This window comes from Lampetra fluviatilis, chromosome 2, assembly GCF_964198595.1.
Source record: "Lampetra fluviatilis chromosome 2, kcLamFluv1.1, whole genome shotgun sequence".
In the NCBI taxonomy this organism is placed as follows: domain Eukaryota; kingdom Metazoa; phylum Chordata; class Hyperoartia; order Petromyzontiformes; family Petromyzontidae; genus Lampetra; species Lampetra fluviatilis.
Window position 1 is genome coordinate 8,279,505 of NC_136276.1, and position 18,459 is coordinate 8,297,963.

The 18,459-nt window shown below is 47.4% G+C and overlaps 1 protein-coding gene across 6 annotated transcripts; it reads right to left on the reverse strand.

Moving 5' to 3' along the window:
• Positions 1-724: 724 nt before the first annotated feature.
• Positions 725-15,765, reverse strand: ZNF142 (zinc finger protein 142). 6 transcript variants are annotated; one of them, XM_078867900.1, is made up of 13 exons: positions 15,705-15,765; positions 13,733-13,912; positions 12,841-13,087; positions 12,146-12,422; positions 10,897-11,248; positions 9,308-9,485; positions 8,628-8,721; positions 8,013-8,236; positions 3,331-7,357; positions 3,035-3,140; positions 2,398-2,708; positions 1,815-1,964; positions 725-1,530 (listed from the first exon to the last, which is right to left on the reverse strand). In XM_078867900.1, the coding sequence occupies exons 2-13, from the start codon at positions 13,869-13,871 to the stop codon at positions 1,234-1,236; spliced, it is 6,402 nt and encodes a 2,133-aa protein (XP_078724026.1). In that variant the 5' UTR covers positions 13,872-13,912; positions 15,705-15,765; the 3' UTR covers positions 725-1,233. The 6 variants fall into 6 exon arrangements, 5 of the variants coding, with proteins under 5 accessions (XP_078724026.1, XP_078724025.1, XP_078724024.1 ...); XM_078867899.1 differs by having other exon boundaries at positions 12,841-13,090; XM_078867898.1 differs by lacking the exons at positions 13,733-13,912; positions 15,705-15,765 and adding an exon at positions 13,496-13,720 and having other exon boundaries at positions 12,841-13,090.
• Positions 15,766-18,459: the final 2,694 nt, after the last annotated feature.

Genomic DNA, 18,459 nt, shown 5'->3' on the forward strand with positions numbered 1-18,459 from the left:
CTGTACCTTAAAAGGGACCATTTCGAGAAATGACTTTCTTCAAGGTCGCTCATTGCTCACCATGTTGTCTGGCCGCTGATTTGTAATCACCCCCCTTTAACCTTACGACACGCAACGTGTGTGCACGCGTATGGGTGCGAATTGACGTTTGTGCAGAAGCATTTGAACCATTCCTTCTCCATGTGTCGTTTTCTCTACTCAGGTCGAGGACAAGGATTTGCATGGCTAAACTTCATAAGCAGGGTCTTCATTAGGTCTGGCTTTGTTTTTTGGGTTGTTTAAATTATACCAAGTTTCGTTTTTTAGGATTGCAAGCTCAAATACAGGTTTAGGGTCAACTGAACCCATATTTCCTTGGTACACTCAAATACCTGCTGCTTTGTAGAAAGTCAATTGTGCTATTTAAATGCATAGATTTGTCTTAGAAATGTGGACTTTTCACCACTGCTCAATGAAGCCATGTGTCAACCACCACAACGATACTTGAGCAAATGAGATGTACACATTTACTTTGTTGTAAACACTTTTCCTCAAATTATTTATAATATACATATACATGAAACTTTACTTGCAATCAGGTGACAGCTCACTTACACAAAACATGAATTACAGTTTGGAATTGTGCAGGTGTTAAATAATGCACACTGTCCACTCACTGCCTTATCATTGCCATGCAATGGTTTAACAGACACGCTTAAGATGGTTGAATTTTTTTGTATAATTTTTTAATCATGCTTGGCAGGACTTTGTGCGAGAGACAACAGGGAGTCATGTTTCACATACAATCAATGTTACTGCAGCAGGAGTGTTTCATTCAGTTATTTTAACACGTTAACAGAAAAGCAGCACTACAGGGACAGATTTCTGCAACAGCTCATACAGTGTGTCGCCGACTAACAATTCAACTTAACAGCATAACAATTAATTATTTACTTGTATGCACATAACTGCTTAAATGTAGTGCCTACATATATATGTTTTATTATTGTAGTCGACAGCAGTGATGACATCTAACAATGAAAATAAAGAACATCACAGCTTTCACATACGGCATGATAATCCATGCAACGACTATACGAGCACAATCAAATACAGTTTTTAAAATGCCCTGCAATAAAAAAATGCAAACCTTTTTACGATGGAAAGTACATATATTTTTTTACCGAGACTGTTGAAATGACTGCTGTTTCAAACACATTGGCATCTTTCTGCTCTTCGCAACTTTGTGTTGAGTTAATGGAGGGAAACCTGTGTGCTGGTGAATGTGGGCTGCACGGGAAGAGAAGGCACCGCTACCCCGAGCTCAACCCTTGACGCGTTTCCCAAGTCAGACGCAGGTCCTCCGACGGACACATCCTCCTCCGACACAGTTGTGGCCCTCAGCCCACCCTTGTCCCCCACTTCACCCCCAGCTGTAACCCAGAGGGAGGGTGGCTCCATCGGACCGAGGCTGCTCCTTTTTCTGGTTTCTTCGCTTCCCTCTCTTCTTTGCTTGCTTTGATCTCCGACCCCCTGACCAATAACATTCTCCTGCAGCGAACCGCACGCAAACGGCAATGTAAATCACTTCAAAGCTCTACTGACTAAATACAGTTAAAGCAATTAAGTGCTTTACAAATACAAAACCCTTGCATGAAACAGATGCACATTTGTTCGAGAATGCTTTGTTTCTTCAATAACCTCATTTTGTTTGGAAGATTAATAACCAAACGGTGATATTTCCATGAACGCAAATATTCCTCCTTAAAATGGGCACAATTGAACCGTATAGCCCACAACCCACCACTACATTTGAAACGCTGCTCGTCGTTTACCGGAGCGTCCCCTCGGGTGGCGAATGGGGGGCCCCGCCTGCTTTGGTTGCGCAGAGGCAGCGCCGACATCTCGGAAGGCACGTGCCGCATGTCCAGCACGACGCCCTGCTCCGCTTCACTTGTGTGGCGCCTCGCCAGATGGCTCACCACCTGCCACAAACGCAGGCATCACCAACACACACGTCTCAATTTCGCCACTCCGGAATTAATGTTATGATTTGGGGCCAATTCGATTAAAGAATCTCTTCTCGTCTCACTTTTTGGTGTCATTAGTAATGTTCGTTTTATTTTGCACAGTTTTGTTCATTTAGTGCATTCGTTTAAAATAAACCATATAATTAACAAATTACATAAATTGGAAAACATCCATTCCTATATATACGATTTAATCTAAACAATGATGTTAATCAATAAATCCACGCATCATTACACTTGTATTCATTACTCGTACAGCGTGGGAACCCACTGGGGCTGCTATTCCTGGGCCATTCTTGGACCATTTGGGTTCTGGCAGAGTCTGGATGCAATTGTCATGGAAATGCGGTATTACTGCTGGACGTTGTAGAAAGAGGTATTAACATGCCTGAGCCCGCTGATTCGCCTGGTAGGCGCATAAGGAGCAGGCGAAGGGGCGCTCGAAGCGGTGCGTGAGCAGGTGGTTGCGCAGGGCCGCCGGCCAGCGGAAGGTGCGGCGGCATTGCGGGCACACGTGTGGCCGGACCTCGGCGTGCTTGCGCATGTGGCTGCCCAGCAGGTAGCGTGTCTTGAAGGCCTTGCCGCAGTGCTCGCACACAAAGGCGCGGCCCTCCTGGTGCTGTGTGGCCTCGTGCGTGCGCAGGGCGTCGCTGCGGTTCGTGGCGTACTCGCACTTGTCACACCGGTATGGCTTCTCCCCTGGCAGAGGTCAGCGACACACATGGGTGTTAACGCGGAGAGAGTGCACAAACCGTATGATGAAAGCATAATATCTGGTTCATCTTTCATCTTAGGTTAATTTCATCACATAAGTGAAAGTTTCAATCTTTCAACAGGAAAGCCTCACCTAATCCTGCATACACTTTTTGCATTGGCATCCTTGAATTTATAGACCAATAACTTCGTATATATTATTTGTTATGCAACACCTGCAACTCCTTAGAAACAAGTAAACACAAATCGAATTGTAAACCGAAACTCACAGTCCCACTGTATTTGAAGCCATCATATAACCACTTGCTTGCCTGTGTGCGTGGTCATGTGGTACTTAAGCTGGTTGGCCCACTTGCAGGTGTAACCACATACAGGGCACAGGTACTTGGTGTCCGGGTTGTGTTTCCGCATGTGGACCTGACACAAACAACATCGCACAGCACTCAGTGCAAAACATTGCCATGTTGTTAGAGCAACTCAAATGTAATCATTTATACGTTATTATTTCTACAAACCAATTACTGTGCGACATTGGTAACAAATAAAAATATGCTTCAAGTCAGTAAGTATGCGTGCAAAGGTGTTGATACAATGGACCTGTGGGTACCTTGAGGCGGGAGGGCTCGGTGCAAGTGTACTCGCACAGCCAACAGCGATAGGGCTTCTCGCCCGTGTGGATGCGACTGTGCCAGGCGATTTTCTGCCCGCTCCGTGTGCTGTACGTGCACAACCGGCACCGGTACAGCTTGCGACCACCATGGCAACGCGCGTGGTGCTCCAGCACCACCTGGTGCCGACAGGAAAACTTGCATAGTCCGCAGCGTAGCAGCTTTTCGTTTGCGTTGTCGCACATCTCCCCCACGCCCTCAGTGGTGCATCCTGTGTCGATGGCCTCATGTTTGCGCAGGATGTGCAGCACCATCTCCTGTTTGCCGTGGAACGTCTCGGGGCACGTGGGGCAGGTGTGACCGTGCCGACGGTGGGGCCCATGCTGTACACGCCGGTGCTCCCTCAAATCTGCGTGCTGCGAGAACTCCTGGCCACACGCTGTGCACTGAACATGGATGGCAGGCTCGGGGCCACCCGGCGACGCACACAAATTTGCCACCACTGGCGGCGAGGGAGTCCCATCTTTGCCGAGTGGCTCTTGGCGATGCTTTCTCAACAGGTGCTGACGCAGGGCCGACGCCGAGCTGAAGGTTGCGCTGCAGCTCTTGCAGGGGAAGCCGTCGCTGCTGCCTTTGCCGGCCGCAACTTGGCCGTGGCACTTTTCTACATGCCGCGCGACGTCGTGCGTTCCGTACCCGGCATAGTCACAGCGATTGCAGAAGTGCGTTGGCCTGCGATCGTGGACTCGCCTCCGGTGGCTGCGCAGCTTGGTCGCTTCAAGGAAGACGCGGGAGCATTGGTCGCAGCCGTGCGGACGCCGTGGGGGCCCCCCGCCTGCCACCCCGTGCACCGCCGCCGCGTGCGCCGTCAGTCGGTATCGCCGCTTTGTGCTGAACTCGCAGGCGGTGCAGCAGTAGGGCAACACGCCGCGGTGTTGCCGATTCACGTGCCGTCGGAGGGCACCCTCCTGCTTGCAGCAGAAGGGGCACTGCTTACATTGGAGCAGAGTGAGCCTCGACGCTGCGGACGGCGCTCTCCTGCCGGACCTAGCCCGGCCGGCCCGTCTGTGCGAGAGGCTGTGGTCTCTCAGCACAACGGGCGACTTGCACACCAAGGGGCAGAGCCGGCACTGCACCTCGCCTGGCCCCATGCATCCCCTGCGCAGGTGCGTTTCCAACGCTCGCTCTTGCTTGCAGCGGAAGGCGCAGCCCTCACACCCCAAATTCCTGCTGCCGTTCTTACCTTTGTTGCTTAATTCGGGAGATTCTCCCGTATCGCCCTCAGATTCTCCATTACCTTTGTTGGAACTCCCATCTACACCTGACACCATGTCTATGTGCCTCTCTAGTTTTATAATTTCCTGTCTAGAGCTCGCCCTGGTTTTGGATCGCGTTCGTTGTCCGATTTCCTCCCCACCAGAGTGCACCACATTTTCTTTTCCTGCTGTGCACGTGCCGCCAGTTTGTTTTTCATTCACTACAACGATGTTTTTGTCCTCACTTCTGCAGGAAACAGCTTTGTTTTCGCTCTTGTGTTTATTTGATCGACACCGATTTACATCTTCCACAGTCTCTATCCCAGCCACTAAGCCTGTATTTGATTGCGAAATGTCCTTGTTCAATTTAAACCCATCTGCATGGTCCTTTTGATTTACTACTAGTTCACCATCTTGCTCTTTCCCTTGTGTGGCATCCACATTTGGCATTGAATCACTACTGCCCTCCCGTTTACCCCCATCCCCGTTGTCCAGCTTTGCAACTTTCCTATCTAGCGACTCACTCAATGGCGGGCCCATTTCGTCTGCCTTGGCTGTGCTGTGAAACAACTGCCGGTGGTTGCCGAGTGCTCCGTTTGACTGGCACACAAACGAGCAGATTCCGCACAGGATCTGCCCGGGACGCAGGCAGCCCTTCCTCCCGTGCGACAGGATCGCTCGTTGCTGCCGACACAAGAATGGGCAGTGCAGGCAGCGGAAGCGTCCTTGATCACAAACCCATGCTTCCCCCTCTTGCAAGTCTTTTTCTTCCTGACAATGTGAAGACCTTTCCCTATTTGGATCATCATTTACCTTAGGCTGCGTATCTGTGCTACGTCGAATTTTGATGCTCTTGCAATTAGCGGCGTCTGTGATCTTAGCTGTTATATTTCTCCAGATTTTACCTTTATTGGTATGCGTGCTCTTTTTTTGCGCGTTACCAATATCTCTTCCACCTCTCCGAGTTCCTGAGATGAACTCCAGCTGAGGCTGTGGTAAATCCACCTCCCTCATCCGAGCGCTCTCGCATTTGACACCGATGCCATTTCCCAGAGGCTTGCTTGCAGCTCTGCGTTGCTTGCGCACGGCGGGGCACTTCCGTTTCAGCCGGTGAGTGTTGAGAGCGCGGCGCTGTTTGAACTGGGCGCCACACTCGGGGCAGGCAATGGCATGTGGGGCGACGGTCGCGGCACGGATACTCCCTCCGCCCTCTCCCCTGGCCACGCAGGCCGCTCGGGCATGAACGGCAAGCGCCTTCTCGCTCCGTGTGAAGAAAGGACACCGCTCGCAACGTAGCACGGGCCGCCCCGCACCCCTCGCCTCACAGAGCACCACCACCTCCACCTTGCCCTCCTCCACTAGCGTGCCCACGCATGTGCGGTCCCGCCTCTTCTGCAGCGCCACGGGATCGCATGGCTGCCCTGCCTTAGGAGTCTTCTCCTCCTCCTCAATGCCTGGGGAAATGCCTTGCGGCAGCTGCTTCAATGCAAGCGAAATCTCTGTCTCTGTTATCTCCTGACCTAAAGAATGCACTATTTGATCCACCGGCTCCGTAACTTTAGTCACTGCAAGCAAAGGTAGAGCCACTGTCTTGTCCCTCGAGTCTACGATACTTTCGTAACTACGTTTTTCCTGAAATGTTCCACAGACGACATTTTCACTTTGATGATGTGAGGGTTGAAGATATTGTGTATTTTGAACATCATGGGTTTCCAAAAGCATGGTGCAGTCTCCAGCGATGCTCTCCTTACTCATGTGCTGTGATTCGAGCATCTGTAGTGCGCTATCATGCCCCTGCTGGCTGTGCTCAAGTTTGCCGTGCAGACTTTCACTCTGACAGGCGGTTGGGTAGAGGCTCACGAGAAGCTTTGCCACTTCAGCTGCCGTTTCCTCTACTCCACCTGCGTTGCTCAAGGTCCCGTAGGCCTCACCATCCACGGCCCGCACAAGCTCCTGCTCAGTTCCATCCAAGGCTGGGGGTCGCTCACCGCTCATTACCTCGTGCTGTCCACCCTCTAAATCAGGAGTCGCAGGTCTGCCTGTGACAGCATCTCCAAAACTATGACCAATGTCTGCCGGCACAACCAGGTCCTGAGCGACGTCTCGCATTTCCTGTTCCACTGCAAGTCCAGAGTTGTGCGGTACATCAGAAGCATCTGCTGCACTATGCGACTCTGCCACAACCTCGTTGACTGTGATGTTGCTCTGTAGTAAAGCCTCCCCCACGTATTGAGTCACTGCATCTCCTATTCCAATTGCAACCAGATCACTAACCCCACTCGCATCTCGATTTAAAACGCCCCTACCCACGAGCATTCCACTGTTGCTGCCACCGCCAAGGTCCTCACCGTCAAGGTCGACCCCGTTGTGCTCCCGATCGTTTTCCTCGGGCTCCAAGGTCGGCAGAGCGGAGCGTTCCACATCATTAACGCCGGATCTAACGGCTCTCTCACTTGCAACCGGCGCAGTGGCTTCTCCGAAGTCACCGGCGTCCCAAACGACTGCGATCGAGCCCCCGCTGTGGCCGATGGCCACGCTGCCAGATGCGGCCGCTTCGTGTGCAGAAGGCGCCGCCTGTGAGCCCTTGATGGTGGAGTGCGTGTACGTACCAGGCTGGTAGCCGTGGCGCTTCTTCCGGTGGTTGAGCAGGCTGGAAGCACTGAACGCATCGTGTGGGCACGTCGGGCAGCTGAAGACACGGCTGTGCGTGTGCTTGCAATTTTCGTGGTTGAGTAGTGCTTGTTTGTAGGGTGTTCTGTAGTTGCAGTACCTGCGGTTTTGTTAAAAAAAAGTTTGAAAATCTGGCCCAAATTATTACTTTTTATCTTCTTGGTTCTTTCGGTAAAGTCACGTGGAAGGGAAATAATAAAATAATAAAAATATAATACAATTTCTCACGACGTTTCAGCCACAACGCAAGCAGCCTTCCTCAGGTGAAGAACAGGGCTGTCGGACGCTGTCTTTCCGATAGCCCTGTTCTACACCTGAGGACGGCTTGCGTACATTGTGGCCGAAACGTCGTGATAATTTTTATTTAATTTTTATTATTTTATTATTTCCCTTCTACGTGACTTTACCGAAAGAACCAAGAAGATTAATCCCTGCAGTCACGAAAGCTTTAAATCGAAATGTATTACTTTTTCCCTGCATTTTGTGATAAGACTCAGCAATGGACCAAAAACTAGGAGCCTTAAATGTGATGTAGAATGTGACTGAGGGGAGGCTGGAGCTCATGCGTAAGTCCAATCTTAAATGTCTCCTTCACCACCATCCGTCTAAATAAAGATTCTGATTATGAAAGGCATACATGTCACAGTGTAAACACAGTGCAAACTTGGCTTCGCCACCTCGTACTGCAGGCTTGATGAACATCACCTACGAATGAGTCAGAAGACAAGGACGCATTTAAAAAAAATGAGGCACACCTGCAGTGCAGCGGTGGAGTTGGCCTGGCTGTGTTGGGCAAGTCACCCTCTCCATTGGGCTTGTTGGTTGTGTCCTCCGTGGTCACAGCAAACGATGACGACGATGTTGACGTTACAACGCTCGTCCCAGACGAGAGGGACAGCCCAGCAGCGCCACAACCGCTGTGTTTCGCCTCGTTGTGACGGAGCAACTCGGCCCGGCGTCGACACGCGTACCCGCACACCTGCAGCACCAGCGCAGAGGGACAGATATTATTACCGGCCACTACACAACAAAGCGGTGAAGCATGTGCCAACGTGACTGAAAATCTATTTCTTTAACATAATTTTAACTGCAAAATCAAATGAAAAGAGGCTTTTGATAACGAGTACATGCAGACTCGTGACCTTACTCATTGTAGCATGCATTTATAAATCCACATTACCAAACAATCTCAAAGCTGTAAATCATTTAAAGATCCAAAACCTGTAACGGCTTATTAAAATTCAGGTTATTGGTCGACTAGCTCTATTTTAAACGTCATCGCCGGTAGTTAACAGCGGCTGTCATTTTGCAGTGATGAGCTGCAATCTTGGTTAAGCTTAACGGTTTGGGCATCCGTGCCGGATACGCACCTCGCAGCACAGCCCCTTCTCGCCGTGCCGCAGCTTGTGGCTACTCAGCTGGTCTGGACGGTGGCACCGGTACGGACACATGTCGCATCGGTACCTGCCGTCATAAGCCAGGGCAAGCGTGGACGCGAACGCACGTGAAGACACACCCTCGCATCAAACGCGCACTGCAGTTCATCAAAGCCGGAGGTGCAAGGGAATGGGTTGCTATAATTGCGATTGTTATTGGGGCAGTTTTAGAGCAGTGTGGGTTCTGTTGCTCTAGAGATTTCAATGTTTCACTCAAAATCACCTACAACCGCCATGTGACCTGCAATGTGAAGATGCTCACCCAACAGTGTGGAGATTGCAGATTACAAGAAACATCACTTTTTAAATTCCGACATAAAACACTGCCAAATCATAAGACGCAAACAAAGCCTAAGACCCTATCCCTAATAACATCTAAAAGATTAATAACATTGTAATTTTAATTCCTCACTCAGGCAAGCCCTCCAAACAGTATTCTTTTCTCAGTGCTCTGCCTTACATCCGATGTTATTGACCAGTAAAAGTCTCTTTACACAACTCAAAGCAGTCAGCTTTGCCTAGAGCCCTCGGGGTGTGAAGGTGCAAGAAGGCTATCAATGATAACTCGCGGACAATCTCGATCGCAAGGTACGTGGATTCAAGGGCCCACCCACCGAAGGTCCCCACTGTGCTTGCGCATGTGTATGGTGAGGGCCGACTTCCACTTGGTGAGGTAGCCGCACTCGGAGCACATGTGCTCGCGCACGTCGCGATGCCTGGCCATGTGCCGCGTCAGGTAGCTCGAGTCCCGGCAAGCGAACTCGCACTCTGGACACTTGTGAGGCTTGTCAACTGTCACAGGGGGCAGGGAAGGCGTGTCAAACGAATACACAAACCAAAAAAAACAAACAGATATGATTTGAAATCTAGATTTGAAAAGATATGATTATATTTTGCAATTCAGGCAAAATCGCTTGATGAAGCTGATATTAATTACCAGCAAAACGTCATACTCAAAATTGTAAATCTTGTGGGTTTACTCTCCAACATACCGGTGTGCTCTCGTAACTAATTGGCACATTTTGTTTACATGACAAATCTTACTAATTGGCTGCGTGGTGTTGGGTTAACGACAAATTTATATTTACACGAACTCAAAAAAAACTTCAATGAATATTGGTCGCGAAAGCCTGTGTTCAATTGCAATTTACGACTGCAATATTTTCTAAAATAAAATAATGCAAGCATCCATAATGCATATGTACATGTAGAGCCCTCTGTCATTCCATTGTTGGTTGAGGACCTCCCCACACCGTGTGGAACATGGGGGAGTTATTTGACCATGCTGTCCTGGTAGAGTGGCGTTTCTCCGGAGATGCACCAGTCATCTAAAAATGCTCCCCCACTGCACATTCGCAGCATCCAAGCACCATCCGACTTCGAGAAGCAGCTCAAGACCCACCTGTTCAGGCTCTCGCTTGTTTGGGCTCGCGTACAAAAGACGTTAAGCTCTGGCTTTCGCACCTCCACGTTCTCGATCGAACATTGTGTCCGATTTGTGAAAAGTGCTCATTAGAAAGTTTATTATTGTGTTTTGTTTATACTTTATTGCTGTTTTGATGGACTTATTTAAACTTAAGTCTTCCTTCAAAAAGACTCACTGATGTGGGCGACCTGGCTATAAAGGTAATTATCATGTAGAAGTGTGCCTATTTCTAGCCGTCCTCCAAACTAATGAAGACTTGTTGAGAGAAAAATAGTATTACTTCAGTGATATCACTAGAGGGCACCATGCACCTTGAACTGCAGTCCTTATTAAGAACCAATCCACTTCCCCAGTGATTGAATTCATTTTAAAGGTTCAGCCACCATTTACTTTAGAAATTGATTGTATTGTCTTAAAATTTTAATCGAATTTGTATAATTTTGTCCACCCTCTTAACCTAAATATAAAGTTTGTCTACACTTTAGAGTACAATTTGCATAAATCGTAAATAACCAATTCCCTCTGGCAAAATTTTATGCATGCATCATCAGCTTAACAATCAGCTTTGAATCAATAAAATGATGCATTGATACATCTACTGCATAGGTATGTATTTACAAGAGTTATTTGCTTTTTGCGCTAGATTTTAAATAACTTGCAACTCGGGTTGAAGGCATGAAGACATTATCTCTCTCCGTCTATCTGATGAGCCCATATGAATGCCATTCTATTGTTTAGGACTGCTCTCTCCATCGCAGTGTCTCTGTGGTGACGCACCGCTATGTGTGAGCGCGTGTCGGTTGAGGATGCGTCGCTCAGGCGTAGAGAAGCCGCATTCGGCGCAGCGGTGCAGGCGCTCGCCGGCATGTGCCCGTGCTCGGTGCGACTCCAGCTCGACGGGATTGTGCGAGCTGAACGGACACAGCTCGCAGGTGAGGCGATGGGGCCCTGCGTGGCCCGCCCGCCGGTGCCTCTGCAGCTGCAGCTTGCTGGAGCATGCAAAGTCGCAGCTCACGCAGTGGAAGGGCAGGTGGCGCTCGCGCCGGTGCTGCTGAACGGCCGCCCGGTCGCTGAAGATCGCGCGGCACGAACGGTGCGGGCATGGCGCCGCCGGACGACCGTGCCTGGCCTTGTCATGCAAGTGCATGCAAAGGGACGTGGCAACATCATGAACAACAAAATTCGACCAGAAAATACAAACTTTAAAATCGTCAAATATTATAAATTACTCAAAAATGCAAAAAGCATTTCAGTTATAAAATAGATTTCTCAAAAATCCTATGTGTTGGTATGCGAGGGGACAGTGCATCCTCTGGTCGGCCAGGAAAGTCACGAAAAAAATTGCACACGAACGACGCATTCACACAAGCACCCAATGCTCCGTTTTGAAGTTTTAAAATGAAACATCTTTGAATTGTATTATGTTTTGAACTAGATAATTACATTTCTTCATTCAAATCTTATATCATTTTACATCTGGAAGACTTAATTGAAAATGACATTTAGTGTGAATTTTCTCTCATCGTTAAGTAGATGGCCTTGCTGGGGGTTCGGTTCGATGAGGACTTTCACCTGTTTGGGATTGCGGGATCGAGATAAGGCGAAATAGAGCTGCTGGCCGTGCGAGAAGACCGCCGTCTGCAGATCGATTCCAACGTAATCGAACGTCTGTCCCTGCGTCTCCGTCGTTCATACAGGGGGCACGTAGGTTTGCAGCGCCCCCTGCATGAAAACGACGGAAAGTGCAGCGTTCATCACAGATAGATAAAGTTGTGCGCTTGTATAAGAGTATTATTCATAAATGTTACAAAGACCAAGCCTTAATGGATATTTTATTAGCTGCAATGACTGCATTGTAAAATCTTCCTGTCAGGAGTTTGAGGCAATGGAAAACGATCTCAAAAGATATCTCCAATGCCAGCTCTCAAACACACATTATTTTTGAAGCTGAGAATAAATGACTGAAACACTTCTCAAAAAAGAAAATATGTGCAACATAACTTTCGGGACATATCGCATTAAGCACCTTCACATGCCGCACAAACTCGGGCCTTGATCTCGTAACAAATTCACACTCCAGCTCGGCGCAAGTGAAAGGCACCGTCATCTTGGTGCCACCACCGCCACCGCTGGTGCCACCGTCATCCACCACCCCCTTGTGTGCTGCTTTCCAGTGGGCCTTGAGGTCAGCGCTGAGCGAGAAGCCGAGGCCACACAACGAGCACACGAAGCCCTCGGGCTGACCGGACAGCGCACTCCCAACGCCATCGCCCACCTCGCCGTGTACGTTCGCACAGTGGCGCCTGCGCACCAGAAAGCAACCGTGTCGGTTGGTCAGTCTCACTTGAGCACTGTATGGTGAAAATCGTATCAGGAAACTCAGAAAGTAGGCATATAACAATTAATCAATTGATTCATTAAAACCTATTCTCAAAATATTTAATTATGCATTAACACACTTTTATGTGAATTATATGCATGTTTTGCTGTTTCATGTAAGCTAATTAAGCGAAGGAGAAGTGGGAGAAGAAACGCTGTGCAAATGAGAAAGAAACTAGTAAAATAAATCAAGAAGTAAAAAACGATGTAAAAGAGAATGCCTTTTAAAATCAAATCACGACCTTAAATTCGGACAGTTCATGGAATCGTTGGGGGGGGGGGGCGAGTTAATCAAATAAAAAGCCAGCAGAGAGGCCAAAAACAAAACTGACGTCATCAGACCTGAGCGAGTGACGCTCAACAGCTCGGAAGCTGCAGTGCGGGCAGGCGTGTCGGGACTGGCCTTCCTCGCGCAGGCGGTGTGTCCGCAGCTTGCTTGCGCTCGTGAAGTGCCGCCCGCAGGCCGAGCAAGCCAGCCAGGGCACTGGGAAGTGTAGGCGCATGTGCTCCAGTAGGTGACTTCGCTTACGGAAGCACTTGCTGCACTCGGAGCACCGGTTGGCGGCGACAGGGTCTATGCGCAAGGGGGCTACTAGGAACGCACACACGCAAAAAAGTCAGCATGCCCACAATGGCATTATAACGTATAACCCTTTTGATTTAAAGCTTTCGTGACTGCAGGGATCCATATTATTGGTTCTTTCGGTAAATTCACGTAGAAGGGAAACAATAAAATAATAAAAATTTAAAACAATTAAATTCTCACGACGTTTCAGATGATTGCTTGCATCAGATGATGATTGCTTGTGTTGCAATCGAAACGTCATGAGAATGTTATTGTAATATATTTGTATTATTTTATTGTTTCCCTTCTACGTCACTTTACTGAAAGAACCAAGAATATGTATAACCCTTTGTCAATCCACTGCTGGATCAAGGCCTATTATATTTTTTATAGTATATTTTTGAGTGTGCTGAGAATTTAACACAGGCCTACCCTGGTCAGCAAGGTCAATCTTAGAGGCTGCTCTTTGGATGTCTGAAGAAGACTTCTCAGATGATCCACAAACTCTTTGAACCTTTTCTTGGCCCCATATATTGCAAGTGATTGCTTTACCATCCTCATCGTCACCACATTTATTTTTGCTGCCATTGTTGCCATTGTGACTTTCGCCATCATCACCATCACACATTCCAACCGGCAACTGGGGGGAGATATTGTGAAAATGATCACCTAATTCTTCTTGTGAACTGCAGTCCTTTTCATGTCTCTGCTCTTGTGCTTCATTCATTGGGTGCACTGTAGTATTCTTCTCTTCCGTGTCCTGGTCCACATACTTTCCTGACTGCTCCAGACTGTGACACTCCTCCATGTTCTCTACTTGGTGTGTCCTGCTCTCCAGTGCAAAAGCAACTAATACAGGGGAGGCAGGTGTATGACAAAAAAACCAAGGCGAGTTGCTTTAAATTCAACACCTTATACAATACGTGAGAACACATTTATAGCCGTACTAGCTTTACTACCCGGCTTCGCCCCGGGACTTGGATTCACCACGCCCGGCCGCCTTTGTCTCCCCAGTGGCGATGCTCACACACCACACCAGTTACTCGTTTGAGGCTGAGTCGACCTAGGGGAGGCCCAGGACCGGTTAAAATCATCGTCACCGGTGGTGGCCGTGAGCGGGAATCGAACTCTGGTCGCCGGGTTCGTAGCGCAGCGCGCTAACCACTACACTACAACGCGTTACTCCTCCACATGCGCGGGTCACATGACAGATTTGACATATTTGACGTCACAGCTCACATGCATTATTGGTGTACAGTCTGGAAAGTACCCCCATGGCAAATTTCAAGTTTGTTGCATGTCGGGAAGTACGCTAAACATTTTGAACAGATGCACATAATCACAACTTTGCCTTTTATATATATGTGGAGATGTGTATTAACGTACACCCACAGTGAATATCTTGGTAAACCTCCCAAACCACCGATACGTGAGGTTGCCAAGATATATTAGTACAACAATTGGCTGGTGAACCAGACTACACAGACCGGAGGATGCAGTCCGCTCACATACATGTCTGGTTTTCCCTGGCTCTCCAATTTCATCATGCCCATGCAAACCACTCCTTAAACGTGGCCAAACATTCCAATGCATACGATTCTAAAAAAACCGTTTTGTTATTTTCGTTATTCTTCACCAGTATTATTTTGTTAAATGCACGCCAAATGCTCCTGTACAGTATTTACACTATGCATGGCTTATGTGACACCATGGTTAACGAGGAGTGTAAAAGACCGCTGTTGTTTAGAATCGCGTTGCTTCTCGTGGGCACTGGGAAGAGGCCAAGTAAACAAACGGGAGTCCAATAAAGAGGTTTAGTATTTTCACTGGTGCTGCCAGAAATAAAAAAACGTACCCACCATTTGCGGGGTTTTTTTTTTAGAAAGTGAAGCTAATATAAAAACTGGGTTACAGCTTAGTTACCTTCGGCAATTGTGGGACACTGTTTATAGCTGTTGGTGTGCCTATACGACCCTAATTTAGCATCATCTCCTGTTACCGCGCACAAGACATAATACAGTGCCCTGTACAATAATAGCAACAAGTGTGTATTAAAGGCATCTATTCCACATGGTAGAACCTCGAGCAACAATGCGTACTCTTTCAGAGTCTCGAGAAACGCAGCGACATTGACAAATACGTCAAAAGGTCAGCAGAGGACTGCATTCCAAGTTTACAGACCCCAGTGCAAGTGACACATTTATACGGCGGGGAACCAACAGAAAGGATGCCACGAATAACTTGACCTCGCGAATTAATCTAAAACACAATTCACAAATGCTGCCAGCCCCACTGACAGCGGAGGTCAAAGGTCAATTCGAGGCGAAATTGTCCCCGTAAAATCTTTGCAACAAGAACACGCAGATATATTACGTTTCCACCGTCCACGCTCGCACACAACAAACAAGACGAGGTTAAGAAGAAGAAGATGATGAAGACGGTGGTGACGATGAAAGTGGTCTCTCCTCCAGCCTCTCCGTAACTGGCGCACTTTTATCGCTGCACATTCGACTCACACGCAACTCAGCCCTCGTGTCTGTTGAGACGTCGAGCTTAGCCTGCAGACGACAGGGTTGCCAACAATTGAACGAACTAAAACAAAAGCGTGCTCGACAATGGGAAGCAACGCGTCTCAACCAACCTCATCCACCACCACCACCATCGTCCCGTTCTGCACGGCTCGGATCGAGCGATTTAATTCCGTAGCTCGCACGCGCGACGCCCTCTCACCATTGGTCGCGAGGCGGGCACGCAGAACGCTTCGACCAATCGCGCGCGTTGTTTTTCCCATCGCCGCCCCCCCCCACACACCCCTACAGCCAATCAGAAGTCGTGCAACCACCGGGCGGACCTTATCGTGACTAGGGTATTTGAGGGCGTGTTTGTGTTACAGGGCCCTGCCAGATAGGAGGAGTTACCTCTAAAGCCAAAGGGGGTTTATATAACTTATTGGAAATGCTACGGTTCAAAAATGTTTAGAGTGCGTGATGGAATAAATGAAGTTTACTTTGGGAGATATTTTAATTTATATTATTCTACTGAATATAAACAAAAGACAGAGCAAGCATTTGCTAAACTGGCTGGTTGTTGCAATTAAACCCGTGTATGCGATGAGATTTTGTTGGAACAGCCAACTTTTCCACAAAATGTACATTTGTTTTGGTACAGATTTTGCAGGTGTATGCAAGTGGTTTTCCCTTAGATACAACACTCTCCCCCGTCCTACCATGGAAACTGTTATTTTTAAATCCTTTATATTAACTTCGCTTGCTTGCTTGCGTGCTTGCTTGCTTACGACCGTGCAAATCTTTCGGTCGTTTTTTAACCCACTTCCCGTGATCCAATCAAGCTGACATTTTCAACACAGACTCGTTGTGCGAGATAATTAATTTTCGTGAAAAAACATTTCCAAAATTTTACACTGTTTAGGGAATTTTTTTAAAATATTTAATTACCAATTGCTTAATGCTGGCAGACAATCATTTGACCCATAGGTGGCACCCATCTCAAGCCAGAGGACGAGAGGACTCTAGCCGCCACGCATATAAAGGATTTATAGTGAAAAACTTTGTTTTTACGGGTTAATTTTTTCATATCTGAAAACCACTCAACCGAGCTTTCTCTTGGTTTATTTCAAAATTAACACACACAGTGCCTGACGAAACCACTGAAATGTTGTGTAGAGTATCATCACTCGAGGTAGTTCAAGCAAAGTTGGCAACTTGCCGCGAGTCACATAATCTACCTTACTGTAATACTTTATAAATACTTTTATTACCCTTGCATCTCCATCTTAAAAGCGAAAGAGGCTTCGTGCTCATATTAACGTGGAGTAGTTGCACATCTCCTGTTTACAGTCCTGAGCCAGTGGTGGAAATTCCCCATTCCTATGGCACAACAAGTCAATGAGGGAAAAAAAACATTTAATGCAACCAACCATATTTCCCAATCATTGCATTTTTGAAAAGCAGAAACTGCTACAATGAAAGTACCGTAGTAATCTTCTTGGTTCTTTCGGTAAAGTCACGTAGAAGGGAAGTAATAAAATAATAAAAATAAAACATAATAAAACAATTCTCACGACGTTTCGGCCACAACGCAAGCAGCCATCCTCAGGCGAAGAATGAAACACCCCAAGCTTGGAGCGTATATTTAAGCTGGGTTAGAGGGGGGGGAGGTGGGAAGAAGAGCGCCTAAACAAAATAATTTGCATATCAAGAGGAATTCAGCATATGGAAAATGCGTAGGAGGTGGGCGGGGGGGGTTCCAAATCAATACTATGCCCGTGCATTATGCAGGATTAGCAGCATCAAAGGGGGGGGGGAAGGGGGGGAGCATTAACAAAGGAAAGGAATGTTAATAGTATGTAGCTGTAGTTACTAAACAACCACGTAAAAAACTACAGTATAAACTGCATGACAAACTAAAGTATAAACTACATAGCATCATCAGTAAACTTACTATACTCTACAATAAGCTGAGTTACTAACAGTAAGTAATACATGAAAAATTCTACGTTGTAAAAAATTATATAATATGCTTCCATCTAAACTTTATTCTCTTACATCACACGCGTCTATACCGTACTATATACTTCCATAGGCAAAACCAACATTAAATTACATACTGTATTGCTATAAACCACCCTATACCTTATACATTTTTAATATAACACTATGTATTATTCTACCCACCCTAATGTGTATCAAAATGGTTTATTACGTCCTTCCAGTGATTGCTAAGCCAGAATCCATCTTCTCGGTTAAAATTGTCTCTGTGTTTGTAAATGTGGATCGCCTCATGTACGAATCTCTCATGATAGCCAGATGGCTTGCAGAGAACCTCTGTCTTGGAGAAGTCAATGTCATGTGAGCCCACTGAGTTGTAACAGTGATCTGCCACGGCTGAGGTGTTTGTCCTACAGTGTTTCAGGTCAGCTTTATGTTCACGGATGCGGTCCGAGACATGTCGTTTGGTTTCCCCAATGTAACTGCTACCACAGAGGCAACTTAGTTTGTAGACACCAGGGTACTGTATGTCTGGAACCACATCTTTTACAGACGGTACCAGATCACGGATTTTATGTACTGTGTTGAATCGGACCTGGATCTTGTGTTTAATCAGGATTTTGGAGATCTTTTTTGTGACCCCAGCAATGTAGGGTAAGGTGATGGTCTTGAAAGGCTCCTCAACAGGATCCTTCTTGGTGGTTGGAGTGATGGCTTTGCGGATTGTGTAGTCGGAGTAACCATTAGCCTTAAGAGCTTGGCGTACGTGTTTGAGTTCACTGGAAATGTGTTCATGGTCGGAGATGCATTGGGCTCTATGATATAGAGTCTTGATGAGGGAATTCTTCTGGGATGGATGGTGGTGGGAATCCGGTTTTAGATAAGCAT

What these genes read in the sequence shown, in the direction of transcription:
- ZNF142 (XM_078867898.1), bottom strand. Translation starts at nt 13,691, where the DNA reads ATGTGTGATGGTGATGATGGCGAAAGTCACAATGGCAACAATGGCAGC. An exon ending in GATTGACCTTGCTGACCAGG is followed by an intron (nt 13,091 to 13,495) that starts GTAGGCCTGTGT and finishes GTGCGTTCCTAG; the next exon opens with TAGCCCCCTTGCGCATAGAC. An exon ending in GTTGAGCGTCACTCGCTCAG is followed by an intron (nt 12,423 to 12,840) that starts GTCTGATGACGT and finishes TCTGGTGCGCAG; the next exon opens with GCGCCACTGTGCGAACGTAC.